Source organism: Macaca thibetana, chromosome 11 (assembly GCF_024542745.1).
Source record: "Macaca thibetana thibetana isolate TM-01 chromosome 11, ASM2454274v1, whole genome shotgun sequence".
NCBI lineage: Eukaryota > Metazoa > Chordata > Mammalia > Primates > Cercopithecidae > Macaca > Macaca thibetana.
In genome coordinates, this window is record NC_065588.1 from 45,147,764 (window position 1) to 45,171,385 (window position 23,622).

Genomic DNA, 23,622 nt, shown 5'->3' on the forward strand with positions numbered 1-23,622 from the left:
AAGATTGTGCCACTGCACTCCGGCCTAGACAACAGAGCAAGACTCCATCTCAAAAAAAATAATAAAAATAGGCCAGGCTCTGTGGCTAACCTGTGGAGAAACTTTGTCACTACTATAACTACAAAATTAGCTGAGCATGGTGGTGCATGCCTGTAATCCCAGCTAATCAGGAGGCTGAGGCAGGAGAATCGCTTGAACCCAGGAGACGGAGGTTGCAGTGAGCCAAGATCACGCCATTGCACTCCAGCCTGGGCAACAAGAGCAAAACTCCATCTCAAAAATAATAATAATACTAATAATATAAATAAATTGCTATGTATCTTCCCATGTGATAAAATATGGAATATTACCTATAATGTACTGGTAGGCAGCTCTGAAATAGCTTCCGATGATCTCTGACTGCTGATATTCAGGCCCTTGTGTAACTCCCACACTTTGGGCATGGGCTGGGTCTAGTGACTCACTTCTAAGAAATAAAATGCAGCAAAAGTGATCAGATGCCATTTGCAAAATTAGGTTACAAAAAGACTGTGACTTCTATGCTCTTTGTCTATCTTCCTTAAAAGTAGGCTGCCCACCAGGCATGGTGGCTCATGCCTGTAATCCCAGCAGTTTGGGAGGCTGAGGAGGGCAGATCACGAGGTCAAGAGTTCGAGACCAGCCTGACCAACATGGTGAAACCCTGTCTCTACTAAAAATAACAAAAATTAGCCAGGCATGGTGGTGCGCGCCTAATCCCAGCTACTCAGGAGGCTGAGGCAGGAGAATGGCTTGAACCTGGGAGATGGAGGTTGCAGTGAGCTGAGATGGCACCATTGCACTCCAGCCTGGGCAACAAGAGTGAAACTCCGTCTCAAAAAAAAAAAAGACATTTTGGGGCCAACCAGGGAGATTTAAATATAGACTAGGATTAAATGAAATGAAAATTGGCCAGGCACTATGGCTCACGAATGTAATCCCAGCATTTTGGGAGGCCGAGGCGGGAGGATTGCTTGAGCCCAGGGGTTTGAGACCAGCCCAGGTAACATGGTAAATCCCCATTTGTTATTTTATTAAATAACAGATTAAAAAAAAAACTAACCAGTTATTGTGGCATGTGCCTATAGTCCCTAGCTACTAAGGAGGCTTAGGTGGGAGGATCTGCCTGTACTATGCGCCTCCCACACATAATAAAAAGGAATGAAATGCTAATCACTGTGGCATCTGGGTGTGGGGGACTTTCCGGGGAGGTCCCAGTGTGCTGAGCCCATGGAAGGTCAGGGTGGAGTACCCAGCCCACAGACTGTAATGGAAAAAAACCCAGGAGGTAGACTCTGAAGATCTGGGTCTGAATCCAGATCCAAGTGTTGACTAATTGTGGCCTTTGAGAAGTCATTTAATCTCAGAATTGGAAGGGACCTAAGAAGTCCTTCCGTGGGTTAGTCACAGGGCAGGTTCCAAAACCTAGGCCACTGACCCTGTGCAGGTTCTTTCCACTACGTGCTGCTTCCCTGTTTATGATATTCTTACCTGCAAAACAACTAACTTTGGTACAGCAATTTACATCTCATGAAGCGCAAGTGTTCCTCTTGAATTCTCACAGAACCTCTTGTTAAGCCACCATTGTTCTTTTCCAGTTTTAAAAGTAAGATTGGGAGACCAAGGCGGGCGGATGACAAGGTCAGAAGTTCGAGACCAGCTTGACCAACATGGTGAAACCCCGTCTCTACTTAAAATACAAAAAATTACCCAGGCGTGGATACAAAAAATTACCCAGACGTGGTGGCACATGCCTGTAATCCCAGCTACTCAGGAGGCTGAGGCAGAAGAATTGCTTGAACCCAGTAGGTGGAGGTTGCAGTGGCGAGCCAAGCTCGCACTCCAGCCTGGGCAACAGAGACTCCTTCTAAAATAATAATAATAATAATACATAATAATAAAAAAATAATAAAAGTAAGAAACAGGTTGTGGGGGCCGGGCAAGGTGGCTCACGCCTGTAATCCCAACTTTTTGGGAGGCTGAGGCAGGCAGATCACCTGACGTCAGGAGTTTGAGACAAGCCTGGCCAACATAGTGAAACCCCATCTCTACTAAATATATACAAAATGAGGCGGGTGTGGTGGCACGCACCTGTAGTCCTAGCTATTCGGGAAGCTGACCACGAGAATTGCTTGAATCCAAGAGGCAGAGACTGCGGTAAGCCGAAATCACGCCACTGCACTCCAGCCAGCCTGGCAGACAGAGTGAGACCTTGTCTGAAAGAAAAGAAAAGAAAGAGGTTGTACAGGGGCCATACAGGGAAGGGTGGTTGGAGGGTGAGGGATAAAAGACTATACATTGGGTGCAGTGTACACTGCTCGGGTGACAGGTGCACGAAAGTCTCAGAAATCACCACTACAGAACTTATCCATGTAACCAAAAACCACCTGTTCCCCAAAAACTATTCAAATAAAATAAAAATAGCCTGGGCATGGTGGTTCACACCTGTAATCCCAGCACTTTGGGAGGCCGAGGCAGGCGGATCACGAGGTCAGGAGTTTGAGACCAGCCTGACCAACAAGTGAAACCCTGACTCTACTAAAAATACAAAAATTAGCTGTGCATGGTGGCAGGAGCCTGTGGTCCCAGCTACTAAGGAGGCTGAGGCAGGAGGATCTCTTGAACCTAGGAGGTGGAGGTTGTAGTGAGCTGACATGACACCACTGCACTCTGGCCTGGGAGACAGAGTGAGACTCCAACTCAAAAAAGAAAAAAAAAAAAGAAAAAAAAGAAACTGAGGCTAGTCCAAAGGTAGTGAGCAGTCCGAATTGATTGTTCAGTCAGTTACAGATCAAACTCCTTGTTCTACCTTTGCCGCCTTCTCACTATTGCAATTAACTAGTCTTAAAAAATTCTTTTTGGAGGCCGGGCGCGGTGGCTCAAGCCTGTAATCCCAGTACTTTGGGAGGCCGAGGCGGGTGGATCACGAAGTCAGGAGATCGAGACCATCCTGGCTAACATGGTGAAACCCCGTCTCTACTAAAAATACAAAAAACTAGCCGGGCGTGGTGGCGGGCGCCTGTAGTCCCAGCTACTCGGAGGCTGAGGCAGGAGAATGGCGTAAACCCGGGAGGCGGAGCTTGCAGTGAGCCGAGATCGGGCCACTGCACTCCAGCCTGGGTGACACAGCGAGACTCCGTCTCAAAAAAAAAAAAAAAAATTCTTTTTGGCTGGGCGCGGTGGCTCAAGCCTGTAATCCCAGCACTTTGGGAGGCCGAGACGGGTGGATCACGAGGTCAGGAGATCGAGACCATCCTGGCTAACATGGTGAAATCCCGTCTCTACTAAAAAATACAAAAAACTAGCCGGGCGAGGTGGCGGGCGCCTGTAGTCCCAGCTACTCGGGAGGCTGAGGCAGGAGAATGGCGTAAACCTGGGAGGCGGAGTTTGCAGTGAGCTGAGATCCGGCCACTGCACTCCAGCCTGGGTGACAGAGCGAGATTCCGTTTCCAAAAAAAAAAACAAAATTCTTTTTAAGTAAAAAATAAAAGTAAGAAACTGAGTTTCTGAGATAATAAATGGCTTGCCCACAACCAGCAAATGACAGAATTAGGACTTGCCCTCTGGTCTTCAGGCTCTAAATCCTGCATTCTTTCCAAGGTGCCAGATGAGGCCTGTCTAGGACCGTGACACTAACTGCACTCCTCACACCACACATGCAAGACCTTATTTGCAGGGAAAGGACAGAGGCCTCTCTGCACAGAGCATCCCTGAATGACCCTTACCAGTGCTAACTTCAGTTCATTCAAGGAAAAACCCAGACTCCTTCTGGCTCTGTGTTACCCCAGAAGCATATGAGAGTCCAGACCTCCAACCCTGGGAAACCATTCCGGTCAAAAGTCTTCCAGTCTCAGGCCGGGCACAGTGGCTCACACCTGTAATCCCGGCACTTTGGGAGGCTAAGGCAGGCAGATCACGAGGTCAGGAAAGCGAGATCATCCTAGCTAACATGGTGAAAACCCATCTCTACTAAAAATACAAAAAATTAGCCAGGCATGGTGGCGGGTGCCTATAGTCCCAGCTACTCGAGAGGCTGAGGCAGGAGAATGGCGTGAACCCGGGCGGTGGAGCTTGCAGTGGGCTGAGATCGTGCCACTGCACTCCAGCCTAGGAGACAGGGCAAGACTCCGTCTCAAAAAAAAAAAAAAAAAAAAAAAAAAGTCTTCCCATCTCACTTCCCAACCTGGTTGCAACCAAGTGGTTGCCAGCTCCCTCTGTCCTATGACCACCCTCCTGATCCATGATGAGGGGCCACAAGTCTTTGCCAGCCCACCTCCCTGCACCCCAGGAGGCTTCTCTCCAAGGCCCACTTCCTCAACCTTATTCAGTCCCTGCCTCTCCCCAATACTCTCTTCCCAGGCCCCAGGACTCATACCCCCTTACAGCCGTGAGAAGCACAGTAAGAGGCAATGGTGGGCCCAAGGGGCAGCAGCTGTGAACAGCTAGCACTACGCTGTCTTCAATAATTCATTCCCAGGGAGGTTGCAGGCACCATGCCCTCACCCTGAGCTACAGATGGCTACCACAGCTCAGATCCTTAAACTGAGAAGGGTGGGAGTCAAGGGTGGGGCAGAGGCTAGTGGGAGCAAGTAGAAAGGTACTCAGCCTGCAGGCCAGACACTGGCACCTCTTTGTTAGAGAGGGGCTGTGATCTAGGCTCAGAGCAGGGATCCCGTGAGATAAAGGAACACACAAACTGCCGTGAGCTAGAGGGGCAGAGAGGAAGAATCCAAACACATTGCCTCACTCCCACTCCCTCCAGCTGTACGTGCCAGGGTCAGCCTCTTCCCTCACGGCTCTGACCTTCTCAAGGCCACTCTCAGCCTCTTGTCAGCAGCCTCACCCTCCTAAAGGCCCAAGTCCTCTATGCTCCAGCTGGCATGTTTCAGTTGCCCCCACTTGAGGAACTCTTTCTCCAAAGAACTCCCACCACATGTGCCTGTAATCTGAGTCAAACATCGCAGAACCTCTTCCAAGGATCCTTACCCCCACCTCCATCTCTTTTCAGCCCAGCTTCCCTGACTAACCTCTGATGTTTACAAGGCTTATAAACGTGTGGGGGTGGAGGAAGGACTTGAACTGACCCCTTGGGCTGTGCTGTGATTCAGAGTCCTAAAGCTTTAGGAGTTTAGCAAGAGCAGTTCCTTGCTTCTAGTGAGGGAGAGAAGGTGGTAAATTCTAGGCCAGCCCCCCCATATTCCCCTGGCCATCCTAGAGATCCTGCCACCAATGCCCCTTCCTCCATGTGGGGCAGCCCTAGAGTTCCACTCATATTCCAGGCTCATTGCTCACTGCAATCCATTCTGTGAGACTGGAATCACCTGTCACGTGCATCAGCAGACCCAGAGGGGAAACTGGGATCTAAGACTAAAAGAAACACATTATCAAGCACCTACTATGTGCTAGGCTGAGCCGGATTCTGGGCAGCAGACATGAAGCCAATCACCTCAGCCTTCTCACCTTCCCCTCCTTCCCAGGTACCAGGAGGAGCCCTCAAAGGCACACAGAAGTCATACTGTCTGTCCCAGGGTGAGCAAGAGTTAGGTCCTGAACCCATAGCTGACTCCCCAGTTCCTCCAGAGGCCTGATTTGGGAAGGAGGGTGCAATCCTGCTGGGCACTGTCAGCAAGAAACCCTTCAGACATATTTATAGCAAATGCTGCATCAGGGTATGGAATCTGAAAGTGCCTCGAAGCATCAAATAACACCATGAGTCCAGAGGCAGAGTCCAGAAAAAGAAGGCACTGCAGCAGGAGGGATTGAGGTTTGATGTTAGAGGAACTTCCCCCAGATGTTACATCTGGAACTGGCAATGGGGATTCCCTGTGGAAGCTACTTCCACAGGATTTTCTCAGAAGAGAAGGGGTAGGTACCTTTTTCTGGTCTAGGTAGAAAAGATAAAAAGGGATGGACATGGTGATCGCTATCTTTGTAGTATACAGACTTTCAAATACCAAGGCCACTAAGCACAGTTGTGCAGATTATGCCTTGCTGAGGAGGCAAATGGAGACTGAAATCCAGTTCTAGATCAGTTACCTCCTGCTGCAGAGCTGTGTCTGTACAGACTAGCCAGAGTGGCTTGCAGGGGCTCTGCCAGATATCCCAAGTCCTGACAATCTGGGGGTCTGAGGACAAGGTCAGCAGGGAGAAGGGATGAAGGCTGCCTGGGAAGCCCTGGGGGCCTGTTTGCTAGAGCCCAGGGCCTATATGGGCCAAGCTAGAAGGCATAGCTCCCTGGAATGGATCCAGGGTAGAGGCCCCTCTCAGCAGGGTGCCCTGCCCAGACACTATGAGGTCTGAGCCAGAGATGGGGGCCCTGAGGGAGTTTGAGTGGGGAGGAAGAGGATATGTGTCTTGGGCAGGCCCTGGAGAAGGATAATACTGCCAGTCACGTCACAGAGAAGGGCCTGGGAGAGGGCAATTCTGGGGACCTGGAGGCTGGGCTGCTGGCTCCAGCTCTGAAGTTCCTACCTTCCCTGCGGAGCAAGATGGAGAAGGGGCCTGTGGCCAGCAGCTGGGGTGGAAATAAGAAAAGTAAGGGGTGTGGAACTGCCCCTGTGCACCTCAGATTTCCTGTGACAGGTTCATGGAGGAGTAATTTCTTTTTTTTTTTTTTTTTTTTGAGACAGAGACTCTGGAGTGCAGTGGTACGGTCTAGGCCTGCCTCCTGAGTTCAAGCAATTCTCTGCCTCAGCCTCCTAAGTAGCTGGGACCACAGGCGTGCACCACCATGCCTGGGGGCTAATTTTTATATTGTTTGTAGAGACAGGATTTCACCACGTTGGCCAGGCTGGTCTCGAACTCCTAGCCTCAAGTGATCTGCCCGCCTCGGCCTCCCAAAGTGCTGGGATTATAGGCATGAGCCTCGGGGCCAGCCTCAGGGAGAAGTAATTGATATTTCTATTTCAAAGTGGAAGGTGGGCCGGGGACCGTGGCTCACGCCTGTAATCCCAGCACTTTGGGAGGCTGAGGCCGGCGGATCACTTGAGGTCAAGAGTTGGAGACCAGGCCGGGCGCGGTGGCTCAAGCCTGTAATCCCAGCACTTTGGGAGGCCGAGACGGGTGGATCACGAGGTCAGGAGATCGAGACCATCCTGGCTAACACGGTGAAACCCCGTCTCTACTAAAAAATACAAAAAACTAGCCGGGCGATGTGGCGGACGCCTGTAGTCCCAGCTACTCGGGAGGCTGAGGCAGGAGAATGGCGTGAACCCGGGAGGCGGAGCTTGCAGTGAGCTGAGATCCGGCCACTGCACTCCAGCCTGGGCGACAGAGCAACTCCGTCTCAAAAAAAAAAAAAAAAAAAAAGAGTTGGAGACCAGCCTGGCCAACATGGTGAAACCTCGTCTCTACCAAAAATACAATAATTAGCCAGGCATGGTGGCGCGCCTGTAGCCCCAGCTACTCGGGGGGAGAATCGCTTGAACCCAGGAGGCAGAGGTTGCTGTGGGCCAAGGATCGTCACTGCACTCCAGCCTAGGCGACAGAGTGAGACTCCATCTCAAAAATAAATAAATAAAAATAAAGTGGAAGGTGGAGAGATGCTTTCTAGGCTATAGGTTCAGGCAGAGAATGTGGAGGGAGGGAAGGAGAGAAGGAGCGGGAAGCCAGGGACAACTGCTTGCCTGGACCAACATCCCCTGTCCCCGCACCTCCCTTCTCCTATGGAAACTTAAGCTGCCGCAGGGCCCAGAGGAGCTAGTCCATTAGCTGTGGTCAGCAGGGGAGTGTAGGTGGGGAGGGCCCTCTCTCCCTCCAGGTCTTCTTGCCAAATGAAAGGCAAAGCGTTTGCTCACTCTACTAGAGTCAAAAAAACAAAACAAAACAAAACAAAACCATAAAAACCTCCACACACATTTTTAACACACACACATAACCTCTTTCTCTCCTCTGAATGGTCGAAGCTGAGCAACTTGGGGATGGGTGGGTGGTAGGGGCTCCGTGATCCACTAGACTAGACTACAGAGGGAATGGGGGAGGAGGTGCCTTCCCAAAGCACTTTCCAGGTTAAATCCAGCCTCGGGAGGAGCCGGGAGTGGAGAGAGAATTTACTCTCCCCCAACTTAGCTCCCTCAGAAATGGGGGCAAGTGGAGGGTCAGCTGAGCAGAGAGGAACAATCTCCCGAGATCCCAGGGATGGGAGCATTGAGGGGAGGGGTCCCGAGAACTCCCAGGGGAAGTGGGTTAAAAGAAGGGCCGGGAAGAAGGGTGGGACGCCCTTCACTGGAAAGGGGAGAGAGTTCTAGTTAATGCTGAGGGGAAGTTGGGGACCTGGGTTAGCGTGTGTCTGTCTCCATGAAGGGGGTCCGTCTCTCCCCGCCCCAGGTGCCGTCTTTGGTCTGGAAAAGGGTCCAGCATGGGGGCGTTGGGGATGTGAAGGGACCAATGAGCGGTCTGTCCGCTCAGAAGGGTCCAGAGAGAGAGCCAACTGGGACTACACCCCCGCTCCCCCTTCCCCCGCCAGAACTTGGGCTTGTCCTGTTTGACGCACCCGCAGAAAGGGGCGGGAGGGGTACTGACCCGAGGAGCGGTCCCGCGACTCTGTACTCCCTGCTGCCCAGTCCCGGCCAGGACGCTGCCCGGCTTAGTTGGGGAGCCCCTCGACACCAGGATGGAGGTAGGGACGGGCTAGGGTCCCGGAGGGGCACGGGTGTCTCGAAGGTGCCCTACGGGGTGGGGATAAGTAGAAGGCAGCCTGGGGTCTCCTACTGGGGGTCTCGAGATGGGACTGCAGTTCCTGTTGAAAGGAGGGGAAGAGGGGTTCGTCCTGGGCTTGGGCGGTGTCTGGATCCGGGGTGCGTCCCCCCTGCTCTGGCCCGAGCAGCGCCGCCTGCTGGCAGGGCCGGACCCCGCGGCCCCGGGACCCGACTCCAGGCGGTGCCGCCACCTGGAGGGCGCGTGCAGCCGCCGGGCCAGCGAGCCCAGGGCGCTGCAGCCGGTCGAGAGGGAGCCGCGTCGCTTCGCCTTGACCTTCCCCTTCGAGGAGCTGAGACCCGCGGCACCAGAACCCGGGAGTGAGACAGAGAGGAGAGACAGCAGAGACTCCGCGGGCGCGGGGCGATCCCAGCTGGGCTGTCTCCACAGGGATGCCGATCCCGCTGGAGACACAGGGCCGAGCCAGAGAGGGGTAGATGGGCGCCTTGACGCTTGGGCAGGCGAGCCGAGCACCAGCACTCTTGCTTTTCGGTCCTTTTCCCCGCCGAGGTCGGGGTCGCAGTCGCCGCCGGGGGATGCGCGCCCAGCGCGCAGAGCAGGGCCGGGAGGGAGCAGAAGCTTCCGCCAAGAGCTCAGGTGCTGGGGCAGCCCTGGAGCTGTTCCTGCCCTTCTGCTTGCGGCGGCGGAAGCTCCAGAGTCCCTACCCTTTCTCGGGAGGACTTTAGGGAAGAAGCAGAGGGGCAGGGGAAGCTGAGGAGCGAGGGTGCGACGTGGGGATGGAAGGACAGTGGGAGGCACACGGAAAAACAGAACGGGGACCTTAGGAGAGACGGAAGTGGCGAGAGAGGCTGGGCTGAAAGTCGGGGAGAGCCAGAGACTGACAGAGGCGGTGAGAAAGGAAGGGAGAGGGAGGGAGGGAGGAGGGAGGAGAAAGAGGGAGGGAACCAGGAGAGAGGGAAGGGAGCAGGCGGCGGAGCCGGGCGGGCGTGGGGCGAGGCCAGGCGTGCAGGCGGGAGCAGCGTGCAGAGCAGCGGCCGGGTTCTGCTCCCGCCTCGGAGCCCCTGGCCCGGGGGAGGAGGAGAGGCCGCTAGCCTGGTCTATGTCTTTTTCTGACTCCAGTGCAACCTTCCTGCTGAACGAGGTAACCGTGGTGGGGGGAGGGGGGAGGGGGAGGGGGGTTCCCCACTGGATGGGAGGAGAGCTCCGCTCCAAGCTAGGAAGGGGGCACGCGTTTGGGTGAAACTGCACCGATAGGGAGGGAGGGAAACCGGACGAAGTGAAACCAGGGGTGGAAGAGGCACCGGGTTAGAGAGGAGGGAGCGGCCAGAGCTGGCAGCTTCCTAGTACTGGGATTGGATGGGAGGAGAGGACTGACCGGGAAGCCAGAAAAAAGGGGCTAGATTACAAGAAGGGCTCTGCCAAGCTCCCCTAGTGCCTGTCCCCGAGTTCCCTGGCAGCCTAGCAGCCAGAATGGTAGGGGCCTCTATCTGGTCCAGATCTTAAAAACTGCTGGAGAGGCCGGGCGCGGTGGCTCAAGCCTGTAATCCCAGCACTTTGGGAGGCCGAGGCGGGTGGATCACGAGGTCAGGAGATCGAGACTATCCTGGCTAACATGGTGAAACCCCGTCTCTACTAAAAATACAAAAAACTAGCCGGGCGTGGTGGCGGGCGCCTGTAGTCTCAGCTACTTGGGAGGCTGAGGCGGGAGAATGGCGTGAACCCGGGAGGCGGAGCTTGCAGTGAGCCGAGATCAGGCCACTGCACTCCAGCCTGGGAGACACAGCGAGACTCCGTCTCAAAAAAACAAAACAAAACAAAACAAAAAAACTGCTGGAGAGGAGTCTTTAAGTCTTCCCAGAAGGCCTAGCTTCTGCCTCAGTTTCCCCATTCAGTGCCCAGGGACAGGGATCTGCCCAGCTTCCTGGTGCACTTACAGGAGAAGCTAGAATATATTCTGAAACCTCCCAAGAACTCCAGCTCCCAAACCTGATTATTCAGGGTTTTCCTCTTATGTCTTGCTTCCATGACTTGGGTACCTGCCAGCTGCCAGTCTAACAACTCTCTCCTAGAAAGAATCAGCAGGAGGAGCCTCTCCCCTGATCCTTTATTGCCCTCAGCTCTCTCCCTTTATGCCCAGCCATGAAAAAGAAAAGAGGTTAGGGCTACATGGATACTGACAGGCACATGTCGTGTCACAGGACAAGAAGTCACCAAGTTGGCATTACAACTGGAGTAGGCAGGTGTGGGTGAGATGAGAAAAGAAAGGGGCATTGGGTAGCAACCCAGAGATATGAGGAGAAGGAGGGAAGTTCTGAAGCTCCTGCAGGACCCAGGGGAAGGGCCAGGTATGAGGAACTTGAACCCATCTCCTGGGGATGGTTGGCATGGCAACACATGCCTCAGGAGCAGACTTAGACAACCTTGTCGCAGATTACAAGGAGTGTGAGGAAGGAGTGCTGCCCATGGCAGATCCGCTGTTACCTACAGCCCCAGGACCTTCTGTGGGTGGGAGAGTCCCAAAAGGAGAGGCCAAGAGAGTGGATGCAGGGATGGGAAGAGAAGCAGCTGCCTCCACCACTGCTTTCTTCTTAGAACCATCTCCCAGGAGAAAAGCACCTTGAGGGTCTTACTCTCCGACACCTCTCTCGGCCCCTGAAAGACAGAAGGAATTGAAAAGGATGAAAGAGGGGGATACAAGGAATACTGAGTAACTGGGTGAGGGCACAAAAGTGGGCAGTGTCGGAACTTCCAATACGAATCCAGTATATGACCAAACCCCAACTGGTGCTGGACTCAGGAGAGGCAACTGTGAAAGCTGACTGCCTCCCCCAATAGCGACGTCCCTTCAGCCACAGGGGCTGTAACAAAGTTGTTTGTCAAACCCAGCATGAGGAAGGTGCTGGGCAGGGCTGCTCTGGGCCACCCACAGTAGACAGACTAAAGATGTCAGTCTGAAGATGAAGCCTCTTCTTTTTCTTGCTAAGATAACACCGATAAGTGACCCAGGTGGGAAGCCACTTGGTTTGGGTGGGCTTTCTCTCTCCCATGCACAGTGCCTTCTACCACAGATCTTATTAAGCTATGTCAGAGTTTTGGATGTCTGATTCTCCTCAAGCCTAGGAGGGATGAGCAGATTGCTGAACTCCCGGGTGTGAGAAATTGGGAAAGGAAAAGGACTGAGCTCAGGGCCAAGGGCATGGGCACCAGGAGGCCTCCAAGTGCACCCCTGTCTATGGACGTCCTCCTTGTGGGGCACAAAGGTAGGCAGTCAAAAATCAAAGAAGGAATTTTGCTCAGGAGATGAAAAAAGGAGAGAGCTCAAATGGGTGGATCTTTGGGGAAAGTTTCCTCAATATAAGGGCTGCGGCTCTCTTACCTCAAATCTCAGTGTTCCTGTGAAGGAGACTGAGTGGTGCAGAGTGGTACAAGCCCTTCTGCTGAGGGGAGAATCTGGCCTTACCCTAGTGACTCTGAGGAGACTGGCCCTTTCCTCTCCTAACCCCAGTGTAGCCAGGATCCCACCCACAACTATCCCCTACCACCACCCTCTGGTTTCTCTCCCCTCCCTTTAGGCTCACCTAAAACAGCCCCTTTCTGACCCAGTTCCCACGGATGCCTTGGCACTGTCTGGCACGATCCTTGGCAGGGAAGTGGGGAACGGAACCCCCATCCTGGCCGGACTAAGACGAAATCTATCTGTGCAACAGGTGTGGAGAGGCCTATCCAGCTCACGGAAAGTTCCCCCCTTCTCAAGGGCTAGGCAACACCGCCTTTGCCGCAGCGTTCCCGTACTGAGGGGGCCGGGCACCTGTTGGGGCAGGAGTTGGCGTCCTGGCATTAGCCTGGGGGCACTAAGCCCATTCCTCCCCGGGACTACTGCGGGGTCTGCTTCGGAGCCTCCGGGACGCACGGGCCCAGACCCGCACTGCTGTCGCCTGGGACCCCTCCCCCGTCTGCCGCTTGTTCCCGCGCCTCTTCTGTCTCCCAGGGTCTCCCCATTTTCCTGTCCTCTCCGTCCTCCCTCTGCCTCTCTCTCTCCGGCTTCCTCGACACCTGCGCCCTCTCCAGTCTCCGCCCGGGTCGCGTCTTCCTCGCGGTCTCAGCGCCCCCTCCCTCCCCCGCCGCAGCCCTTTGTTTCCCGGCGGAGTAGTTCCTGGGTTGCCGAGCGTCTCTGTCTCCGCATCTCTCCTCGCCCCGCCTCCTCCCTGCCTGGATCCGCCCCGCCCGCAGCCTCTCCTCCCCTTCCTCCCAGCCGCCAAGGCCCCGTAGGTGCTCGGGGACCCACCTTCCACCCCGCACGGGTCCGTTCCCCTCTCCGGGCCTGGCCCGGGCTCCCCGGTGGCCGCCGCCCCCTCGCCGCCCCCGCCTTCTCCCAGGGAGGGGGTCAGGTGGGCGGGCACTATTGTTGTAGGAGCGGGCGCCAGATTCCTCAGCCGCGCTCGGGGTGGGACCGGCTGGGTTTGGGGGGGTGGGGTGGGGGGAGCGGTGATTTGAGCTCCGAGCAGCTGGTCTTCGCGGCTCGCTCCCTCCTTCGCGCTCTCTCGCTCCCCGCCGCCGCCCGCAGGGCTGCGGGGCTCCGTGGCATCTCCCGGGCGCGGCCCGCAGTCCTCGCCCCTGCCTCCGGGCCGCTCCCGCCCCCGGCGCCGCTCGCTTCCCCCACCCGGACTCCCCCATGTATGACGACTCCTACGTGCCCGGGTTTGAGGACTCGGAGGCGGTGAGTGCCCACGGTGAGGGTGGGGGCGGGGAAGTTGGGGTGACACCTCCTCTCCCTTCAACCCTTCCCCCAGTTCAGGACTTTGAAAAACGCCTCAGTGGCAGGGCAGTGTGTGTAGGGGGGCGCTCTAAAAACGTGGGGAGATGGATTTTCATGCCAAGCGCTCCCCAGCGACCCAGACTCAGACCCTGGGGCATCGGGTGTGTGCAGAGAGGGGGCAGTATAGGGGAAGGGCTCAAGCAGGTGGCTCCACGGCCCAGGAAAGAGGGATGGGAGGAGGCAGGGCTGGAGGCCGAGGGCACAGAAGCTCTGGAGAGGGAACACGCCATGTCTGGAGTTCCAAATTCTGGATTTCTGGGGTCTGAACACAACAGCTAGGAGAGCCGCCCAGGTAGTTGGGGAGGCAGACATTCCGGACCTCTTGTGCCTCAAGCAAACAACACATTAGGGAGCTGAGAGGACACCAGGGAGCCAGGGACCAGCCTCTTTAGACAGAGGGATCCTAAAACTTGAGGAGCTCCATTATTCCCTTCTACCCCCTCCATCTCTGCGCACTGCCTCATCTCCTCACCCTTTCTCTAGCCCAGTTTCTCTCTCAGGCTGAAACCTGGGCACCCAGCACATGGGTAGGCCAGGTGACTGAGCCCCATCCATTCCACAGCCCCCTGCTGAGGCTTCCTCTGAGCAGCGGGCATCCTGAGCTCTTGCCCAGCATGGAGGGCCTGGAGGTGAGGCCAGAGGAGCTGAGGGCCTGGGGATGGAGAGGATGCGCTTTGCTCAGAGAAACAGGCAACCAATAAATATTTAATTCTCCTCTTTGCTTTTATCTCCTGACCCACTGAGACAAATCAGCTCATTAAGCAGTGATTCCCGGAGCTCAGACAGCAGGGAGAGTGCCTGGAAAGATGGGGCAAGAATGCGGAGCAGCTTCTCAGACCCTTGGAGCTGCCAACTTTCCCTCAAATGTCCTGTAAGAAGGCCTCCTTAGGAGTGGACCAATAGATGGCTTGGAAGGGGTCCCAATAGGATGGAGCACCCCTGGGTCGGAAAGAGGAGTATGTTCCAGTCTTCTCCCATCACTTGCTGCCAGGCCCAGGATAGATGAGTGCTGATGCTCAGAATAGGCAACTGTCCTTTTCTGGGACTGGGCTCCTTCTGGGCCCAATTTTCCATGGGGCCTCTGGGGTAATTACATTGCTGCTAGAACAGATCATTTTCAAGGCTCTGGTGGACACCTCTTTCTGACAGTTGAAGGGACAGCTGGTATAGCCCAGGGTGCCAAGGTGAGCTTGAGAACAAACCTCTCTGTGGGGCTGGAGGGCCCTAGGAGGTTCTTCCCATCCCTGGTGAGAAGGCAAGGGCTATTGCAAGGAACAGACTGACATGTGGATGGTGTTGGAGGACAGCCTGCTGACCCATTGCTCCCTCCCATCGCTCTCTGGCTCCTGATCACCCTCCCCCACTTCCCTTTCTCTTGCCTGGCTCCTTGCTCTCCCTGAGGCCCCCTCTGAAGCAGTAGGAGGGAGATCAGGCTCTAAATAAATCCAACGGCTCATCTCCCTCCTCTCCTTCCCCCGTGCCAGGCAAGAGAGGAGCTGCAGCCTGCCCACACACTCACTAGGCAAGGGGGGCACCACCAGGGCACTGTGCCAACTCCTGGCAGCTCCAAAGTACTGACACTCTGGCTCTTTTGGCGTAGCAGGGTACAGGAAAGGTAAGACCCTAGATCATGCCTGGCAGGGCAGCCCTGGCCTCCCGAAGTAATACCGGAGCACGAGAGATAAGTTAGCCTGGAGGACTTGGAAGTAATGGAGAGGGGCTTCCATTCTGAGCACAACTCATTAATTATTTAGGGAGAGATCCTGTGATTCCCATCCCAGGGTGAGAGGTCAGGTAACCCCAGATGCCCCAGGCGTTATTACTACTAAATTAGGCCGCAAGGTGGCTCAGGCCTGTAATCCCAGCGCTTTGGGTGGCCAAGCCGGGCGGATCACTTGAGGTCAGGAGTTGGAAACCAGCCTGGCCAATATGGTGAAAGCCCGTGTCTCCTAAAAATACAGAAATTAGCCTAGCATGGTGGCGCATGCCTGTAGTCCCAACCACTCAGGAGGCTGGGGCAGGAGAAATGCTTGAACCCTGGAGGCAGAGGTTGCAGTGAGCCAACATCACGCCATTACACTCCAGCCTGGGCATCACAGTAAGACTCCGTCTCAAAAAAAAAAAATTACTAAATTAAACCACGCACAGAGACTCATGCCTACAATCTCAGTGCTTTGCGAGGCTAAGGTAGGAAGATGGCTTAAGCCCAGGAGTTTGAGACCAGCCTAGGCAAAATAGCAAGATCCTGTCTCTACAAAAAACTAGTAGGCATGGTAGTGCATGCCTGTAGTCCTAGCTACTCAGGAGTCAGGAGGATCGCTTGAGCCCAGGAGTTCAAGGCTGCAGTGAGCCACGATTGTGCCACTGCACTCCAGCCTGGGCGACAGAGCAAGACCTGTCTCTAAGTAAATAAATAAAATAATAAAAATAAAGATTACTAAATTGGGCTGAGAGTCTGGAGCGCAGGCAGAAAAGGTCAGACTCCTCTTTTAGCATGGTGCTGAGCTTCTGGGAGGTACCCGATGTATCTGTACCAAAGTGAGTGGTCATCTGCCTTGCCTTCTGCCTCCCAGCCTATTGGCCCCTGTCTGGTCGCTTCAGATACTAACATCCCACAGAGGTTTCTCTTGTGTCTTAAGACCCCTAGGAAGGAGGTCCCTCACCCTGTGCCAAGATTATTTCTGGGGTTCAACCCCCACTTTTCCTGCTGCCATCCAGCCTCATTTTGTTCTCAGGAGAGATGAGGAACAGCGGGCAGACTCTACTCTTCTGTAAAACGAAAGAACCTTCCCCCTTGTGCTATCTTCAGGCCTTTGGTGTACTATAGACACTGTCTTTAGCCTAAGACTCGAGAGCCTGGGCTGACCCCCAGCTGAACAGCCCTCTTGCTCAAGGCAGGGTGGGGGTAGAGGGCACAGTGGACAGCAGGTGTGTGATTTTGCCTTCTCCTCTGAGAGTCTGGCCTCTGCTGCCTTCTGTAGGTGGTCGTGCCCAGTGAGCTTGAGAGAATATTCCTCCACCCAAGGACATTCTAAAGCCCCTTCCCCTATACACACACACACTCCTGCATGAACCCCTTATTTAGGCTTATCCCTTGTCTCTGCCACTGGCATCTCAGAATCGTGGGAAGTATCACTTGAGGCTTCTCCCCACAGAGAGGGAATACTGAGGCAGGAAACGAAAGACTCTTTCCGTAGGCAGAGGAGGAAACCCAGACATCCTAACCTCTGGGCTCTTGTCTCGAAGTCCAGCATCCCTTACTCATTTGTGCCTCTCCCTCATGGCCTTGAAGCTGAGCTCTGTGACCCTCAAATGCACCCTCATTGCCTATGACCTTTCCTATGGGCAGGACTCAGAGACTCTCCTTGCTCATGTTACCCACTCCCCACATCCCCAGGGTCCTGCTCCATAGCTGAGTTGCCTGGCACTAGCATAGCCTTCTTCTAGGGCCAGTGTCCCCTGGGCCTGGGAAAGGACTGGGGAGATGTAGGCCAAGTGGTAGGCATGGCCCAGCCTCACCTGCGTCCAGGGAGACAGCTTTGTGTTCTTCTCGGTCTGTGTCTTGTTTGCTGCCTATATCTGGCCAGTTGCCCCAGCAGGTGTGGGAGGAAGAAAAGTAGGGGGTGGGGAGAGCAAAGGGGAGGTAACTTCTAGGAGTTGGCAGCTTTGTGTCCTCCTCTTCACCCTGGAAGGGTAAGGGCTCACCATTTGAGAGCCTTCAGAGCCTTGTTGGAGTAGGGAAAGTAGGATCTTAGGGGGCAGATGGCTGGATCCCCACACTCAGGACTGGTGCTGTGCCAACCAGCGTCTCTTGACTGTTACTGCTGGCTGGACTCCTGCCAGGCATCTTAAAGGGATGATGTCCAGGCTGCTTTGCAGGCTGCTGTGAACAAGAGGGCTGGGTCTCCTGGATCCAGAATCATCTCTAATACATCATCTTCAGCACTCCTCCCTTCCCTCAGCTCAGAGGACATGTTAGAGGGGAGAAAAGGGAGGAAAGAGAGAAGTGAAGGCTCTATTCAAAGCTGTAGTATTAATAGGCTTGGGGGAGGAGGGGCCCAGATCTTTGCACCTATAGATGGGGCCAGGTTTCCTGTAGCCTCGGAGGCACCGGGGCCCTTCTCAGGGGATAGGAGGGGCCATAGGGACCCAGCCACCCCCTTGGAGATGGAGAAACGGGGCAATAGAGGCAACACTGTAAGGTGAGGAGGGTGCCTCCATAGCGTCCTTCACGCCGGAGCCTGGGAGTCACAGCCTGTTTCCCAACCCAGGGTTCAGCTGACTCCTACACCAGCCGCCCATCTCTGGACTCAGACGTCTCCTTGGAGGAGGACCGGGAAAGTGCCCGGCGTGAAGTAGAGAGCCAGGCTCAGCAGCAGCTCGAAAGGGCCAAGGTATACTTTCTGGGCATGGGGCAAGACAGGAGGCCAAACTAGGTGGAAACCTGCACTTGGTCCTAAGTCCCAAGGTTTCCTTGGGCAGGATGTCCTTGAGTGTGAGAGGGTGCATGTGAGGGGCAGAGGCCACGGCCTTCTGCTGTTGGGGCACTGAAGCTGGAAAGGGTGCTCCGAGGCTTCTCTCACTTGCACTAATGGCCAAATTCTCCAGCACAAACCTGTGGCATTTGCGGTGAGGACCAATGTCAGCTACTGTGGCGTACTGGATGAGGAGTGCCCCGTCCAGGGCTCTGGAGTCAACTTTGAGGCCAAAGATTTTCTGCACATTAAAGAGGTGACCGACCCCCGTGCTCTAACACTTCTAAGCCTCTGACACTTCATTTTCTTGCTCTTGCCCCAGATCCCAATGCTTCTTACTTCAGTCCTCAGTCTAATTCCCCAAGCTAATCAGCTCTTCTCCTTAACACACACCTGTCCACCCCTCATATCTAAGACCTCATCCCCAGGGTCTCCATCCTTCTGAGACCTGGCTTGGGCCTCAGTCTCCATGTCCATCAAGTGAGCAGTTAGATTAGCTGCCTCCGAGGTCCCCTATGACAGCTGCAGTGCCTCACTCAGAAATCCTGGGTGGCCCGAACTTGGCTGCCCTTTCCCCTGGCCCCTTCTGCCCACCGCCCCTTGCATTGCATTCCTTAGACCAGCTCAGTGACTGCCTCGCTGGCTTCTTCACATTGAAGAACCAGGACTTGGGCAGGGCGCTCCTCTCACCACCCTTCCTGCTCCACCCACTCCCAGAAGTACAGCAATGACTGGTGGATCGGGCGGCTAGTGAAAGAGGGCGGGGACATCGCTTTCATCCCCAGCCCCCAGCGCCTGGAGAGCATCCGGCTCAAACAGGAGCAGAAGGCCAGGTGAGAGTTGGGCTGTGACTCAGTAAACACACCCCAAACACTTGAACTGTACCCACAGGACACATCGTCATGCATGCCACACACATGCATATCCCCCTGAAATACACATGCACATACGCCCGGCTCTACACACTCACACTAAACAAATCTACAAACACACACACGAATGCACACATATTGCGTGTACACCTGTCTCACTAGATAAAGCATATGGAAATGTGTACAATTATTAAATAATGCATAGAACATATGTACACAGAGACACATTCTTCTCTACCTCTCTCTCGCCTCCCTTTCTTCTCAGGAGATCCGGGAACCCTTCCAGCCTGAGTGACATTGGCAACCGACGCTCCCCTCCACCATCTCTAGGTAGCCTCCCCTCAACCCACCCATTTTGGGTAGGTGGGTAGCTAAGACACAGGGAAAGGGGGGACTCTGCCCAAGTGAACTGTGTGGGAAGGGGTTTTGTGGAGGGATCAGAAGGGGTGGGGAGAAGCCAGTATCTCCCTGGGGATGGGGATACCGTGCCCCCAGGGACCTTTCCCCCTTCACCAACTTTAATCTTGTATTTCCTTTTCCGAAAAGCCAAGCAGAAGCAAAAGCAGGTAAGTCAAGGAAGGGACCTGGGCTGGGGGGGATCATGGCTTATGGCTCTGGGGACAGTGTTCTAGGCAGTCATTGTTGGAGGGCAGAACAGAGAAGGGAGGGAGCCCAGAACCTCTGGATCTGCCTTGACACCAACCAGGCATGAGACAGGCACTAGGGCCATGGTTTCTACTGACCTCATGTCCATTCTGCAGGCGGAACATGTTCCCCCATATGACGTGGTGCCCTCCATGCGGCCTGTGGTGTTGGTCGGACCCTCTCTGAAAGGTTATGAGGTGAGGGAAGGTCCTTGACCCCAAAGAGTCACCTCTACCAAGCCTGCCACAGGAAGTCCCTAGGGAAAGTGGAAGGGGTCTATCTCCTCCCTCCAGGGTCTGTATGTGGAGGACGTCGACTCTGGGGCCATGCATGGGGAGGCTGCCTCCCTCCAAAAGGGCCCTTCATCAGTGCCATGCCCTCCCACCAGGTCACAGACATGATGCAGAAGGCTCTCTTTGACTTCCTCAAACACAGATTTGATGGCAGGTAAGCTGCCCTGGCCTGAGGTGGCCTGAGAACCAAGGAGAAGCTCATGGCCTACTTCCAGATGCTGTAGCAAGTCTTCTCTAAGGGAAGAGTTAGTGGGAGCTGGGTAAGGAGAGGCTGAGGCACAGGTTTAGAAGCTAGTTGGGATTCTCCACTCCCACCCCAGGATCTCCATCACTCGAGTCACAGCCGACCTCTCCCTGGCAAAGCGATCTGTGCTCAACAATCCTGGCAAGAGGACCATCATTGAGCGCTCCTCTGCCCGCTCTAGCATCGGTGAGAAGTCCCCGCCACCTGCTTCTGTGCCCACTCAAGCACCAGTGAGAACCTTCTTCCTCCCTTTTCTTTCTTTCTTTCTTTTTTTTTTTTTTTTTTTTTGAGATGGAGTCTCACTCTGTCGCTCAGGCTGGAGTGCAGTGGTGAGATCTCGGCTCACTGCAACCTCCACCTTCTGGGTTCAAGCAATCTTCCCACCTCAGCCTCCTGAGTAGCTGGGACTCCAGGTGCCCACCACCATGCCTGGCTAATTTTTGCATTTTTAGTAGACACAGGGTTTGGCCAGGCTGATCTCAAACTCCTGACCTCAAGTAATTGGCCCACCTTGGCCTCCCAAAATGCTGAGATTGCAGGCATGAGCCACCATGCCTGGCCCCTCCTCCTTTTCTCTTCCTTGCCTCCTTGTCTTTCTGCCCAACTCCTCTACCTGCCCCCAGGATTGGCAAGAACACACCCCTCCTCCTCAATCCCCATTCCTCTGCCTGCCCAGGCTTCGATGAATGCCCTTTCTCTCCAATTCCTTCCTGTCCACCATTTGGGAGCCCTCAAAGTCTGCTGGAGTGAGCAGTGGGGCAGAGCTCCTGGTGACCACTGCTGCTGCCTCCCTCCATAGCGGAAGTGCAGAGTGAGATCGAGCGCATATTTGAGCTGGCCAAATCCCTGCAGCTAGTAGTGTTGGACGCTGACACCATCAACCACCCAGCACAGCTGGCCAAGACCTCGCTGGCCCCCATCATCGTTTTTGTCAAAGTGTCCTCACCAAAGGTAAGTCAGCTGGGGTCATGGAGGAGGCCCACAGGGCTACCCTACTAGAATGTGGCACGACTCTACTTGGTCCCTGCTTGGCACCTGAGTTCCCTTTTCCTGCTGCCCTTAACACGACTCTGAGTCATCCTCACCTGCTACTGATGCCACAAGTGGAGGAAATGCCTAGCTCTACCCAGAGTCCTGAGAGACTCTAGGCCTAGCTCTGCCCTCCCCGCTTAGGTACTCCAGCGTCTCATTCGCTCCCGGGGGAAGTCACAGATGAAGCACCTGACCGTACAGATGATGGCATACGATAAGCTGGTTCAGTGTCCACCGGTGAGTGCCTGGGTCAGCTGCTTCTGTGCCCACTCCCCCAGGGCCGCGGCAGTGACAGAGATGGGTTGGGGGCTGCTGCTGAGGGGAAACCAATGTTGCACCTTCCTCCCCCTCCTCAGGAGTCATTTGATGTGATTCTGGATGAGAACCAGCTGGAGGATGCCTGTGAGCACCTGGCCGAGTACCTGGAGGTTTACTGGCGGGCTACGCACCACCCAGCCCCTGGCCCTGGACTTCTGGGTCCTCCCAGTGTCATCCCCGGACTTCAGGTAACCATTTCCAGTGGGCAGAGATGCTCAAGCTAAGCCAGCCAAAGCACTGCCTGCCCCTCCCTGCTCAGAGGACTGTCCTTGGCCTCCAGTTCAGCATGCCAAAGGATTGTAGAACTCTCAGCTCTGCTGTGCAGAGCTAGTGCAGACGGGCAAAGGAGCTTCCTGAGGAGAGAGGGAATCAATCAATGAGATGGATACATCAGAGATTAGTTTCCTAGGGGTCAAAAGAAACACAATCTCCGAATCTTCTCCCAGGCTGCCTTGAAGGCCGAGCCTGAATTTTGTGGGAGTCGAAGCTTCAGTTTTCTCTCTTGGAAGAGGAAAAATGCTCCAGCATACTTCTTCCTTGCACTGATTCCTGTACCGGGGAATTGAGAGTTGAGGGGGGAAGAATCTCGCACCTCACCGGAGGACAAGGTGAGGTCTGTACTGCCTCACTCAGAGCTGTTGTGTGGCCCCCAGAACCAGCAGCTGCTCGGGGAGCGTGGCGAGGAGCACTCCCCCCTCGAGCGGGACAGCTTGATGCCCTCCGATGAGGCCAGCGAGAGCTCCCGCCAAGCCTGGACAGGATCTTCACAGCGTAGCTCCCGCCACCTGGAGGAGGACTATGCGGATGCCTACCAGGACCTGTACCAGCCTCACCGCCAACACACCTCGGGGCTGCCTAGTGCTAACGGGCATGACCCCCAAGACCGGCTTCTAGCCCAGGACTCGGAGCACAACCACAATGACCGGAACTGGCAGCGCAACCGGCCTTGGCCCAAGGATAGCTACTGACAGCCTCCTGCTGCCCTACCCTGGCAGGCACAGGCACAGCTGGCTGGGGGGCCCACTCCAGGCAGGGTGGCGTTAGACTGGCATTAGGCTGGCATTAGGCTCAGCCCCCAAAACCCCCTGCTCAGCCCCAGCTTCAGGGCTGCCTGTGGTCCCAAGGTTCTGGGAGAAACAGGGGGCCCCCTCACCTCCTGGGCAGTGACCCCTACTAGGCTCCCATTCCAGGTACTAGCTGTGTGTTCTGTACCCCTGGCACCTTCCTCTTCTCCCACACAGGAAGCTGCCCACTGGGCAGTGCCCTCAAGCCAGGATCCCCTTAGCAGGGGCCTTCCCACCAGACTCAGGGAAGGGATGCCCCATCAAAGTGACAAAAAGGTGGGGTGTGGGCACCATGGCATGAGGAAGAAACAAGGTCCCTGAGCAGGTGCAAGTCCTGACAGTCAAGGGACTGCTTTGGCATCCGAGGGCCTCCAGTCACCTCACTGCCACATATTAGAAATGAGACAATCAAAGCCCCCCCGGGGTGGCACACCTATCCGTCTGCTGGGGTGGGGCATCCACATCCAAGACTGGAGCAGCAGGCTGGCCACACTCGGGCCAGAGAGAGCTCACAGCCGAAGCTCTTGGAGGGAAGGGCTCTCCTCGCTCTGCCAGGAAGCTTCTTAACATGTGACGGGACCAGGGGCCAGAAGCATGGTGAAGCCAAGTGGCAGACGGGAGCTAACCTGGATGGGGGTTTGGGGAAGGAGGGTGTGTGTAGCAGAGAACTTATGGGGGCCTCCTTGCCTTTCTCATTCTTTTGCCCTGCATCCTGTCGTTTCTGTTCTTGTCCCTCATACATCCTGGGAGAACCGGGCTCCAGACTTTGTTCCCTGACTCATAGCTGCCGCTTGTTAGGTTAGGGTTAGATGGGGAGAGACAGGGCACAGAGGACCTGTCTCCCTGGCTACTCTCACCTTATGGCTCTAGTGTGTGACCTACAGAGCATGCTCCACAAGCCCCTGCCTCACCTCACTGTCATCACTAATAAACATCATACACAGTCCCTCAGGCTTCTGTTCTGTCTGTGATGCGGCCCAAGTCTGATGGAGGGAAAGATGTGTTCGGGCCGCCCTTCTCTCAGAGAATCTGTCCGGCGGGAAGGGGACAAAGGCAGAGCTGGGGAGGCACTCCACTCCCAGGCATCCCCACTCCTCATGCCCAGGTGTCAAGAGGGAGACATCCAGCAGCATGAAAGGAGCTTGTCCTGGGATGTGGGGAAGAAGACACTTGGTCACGGCTTTACACTA

The 23,622-nt window shown here is 55.1% G+C and overlaps 1 protein-coding gene and 1 long non-coding RNA gene across 4 annotated transcripts; one reads left to right on the forward strand and one right to left on the reverse strand.

Moving 5' to 3' along the window:
* The first annotated feature begins 9,572 nt into the window (after nt 1–9,572).
* CACNB3 (calcium voltage-gated channel auxiliary subunit beta 3) lies at nt 9,573–23,378 on the forward strand. Of its 3 annotated transcripts, none has more exons than XM_050746910.1 (13): nt 9,573–9,814; nt 17,761–17,883; nt 18,098–18,220; nt 18,682–18,797; nt 19,102–19,166; nt 19,383–19,402; nt 19,598–19,678; nt 19,870–19,928; nt 20,095–20,204; nt 20,818–20,969; nt 21,192–21,287; nt 21,407–21,556; nt 22,022–23,378. In XM_050746910.1, the coding sequence occupies exons 1-13, from the start codon at nt 9,773–9,775 to the stop codon at nt 22,334–22,336; spliced, it is 1,452 nt and encodes a 483-aa protein (XP_050602867.1). In that variant the 5' UTR covers nt 9,573–9,772; the 3' UTR covers nt 22,337–23,378. The 3 variants fall into 3 exon arrangements, with proteins under 3 accessions (XP_050602867.1, XP_050602866.1, XP_050602865.1); XM_050746909.1 differs by lacking the exon at nt 9,573–9,814 and adding an exon at nt 13,144–13,390; XM_050746908.1 differs by lacking the exon at nt 9,573–9,814 and adding an exon at nt 13,483–14,360.
* LOC126930211 (uncharacterized) lies at nt 10,766–13,020 on the reverse strand. Its single transcript, XR_007717478.1, has 2 exons — nt 12,959–13,020; nt 10,766–11,325 (listed from the first exon to the last, which is right to left on the reverse strand). It is a non-coding gene; the product is annotated as an uncharacterized LOC126930211 (long non-coding RNA).
* Nucleotides 23,379–23,622: the final 244 nt, after the last annotated feature.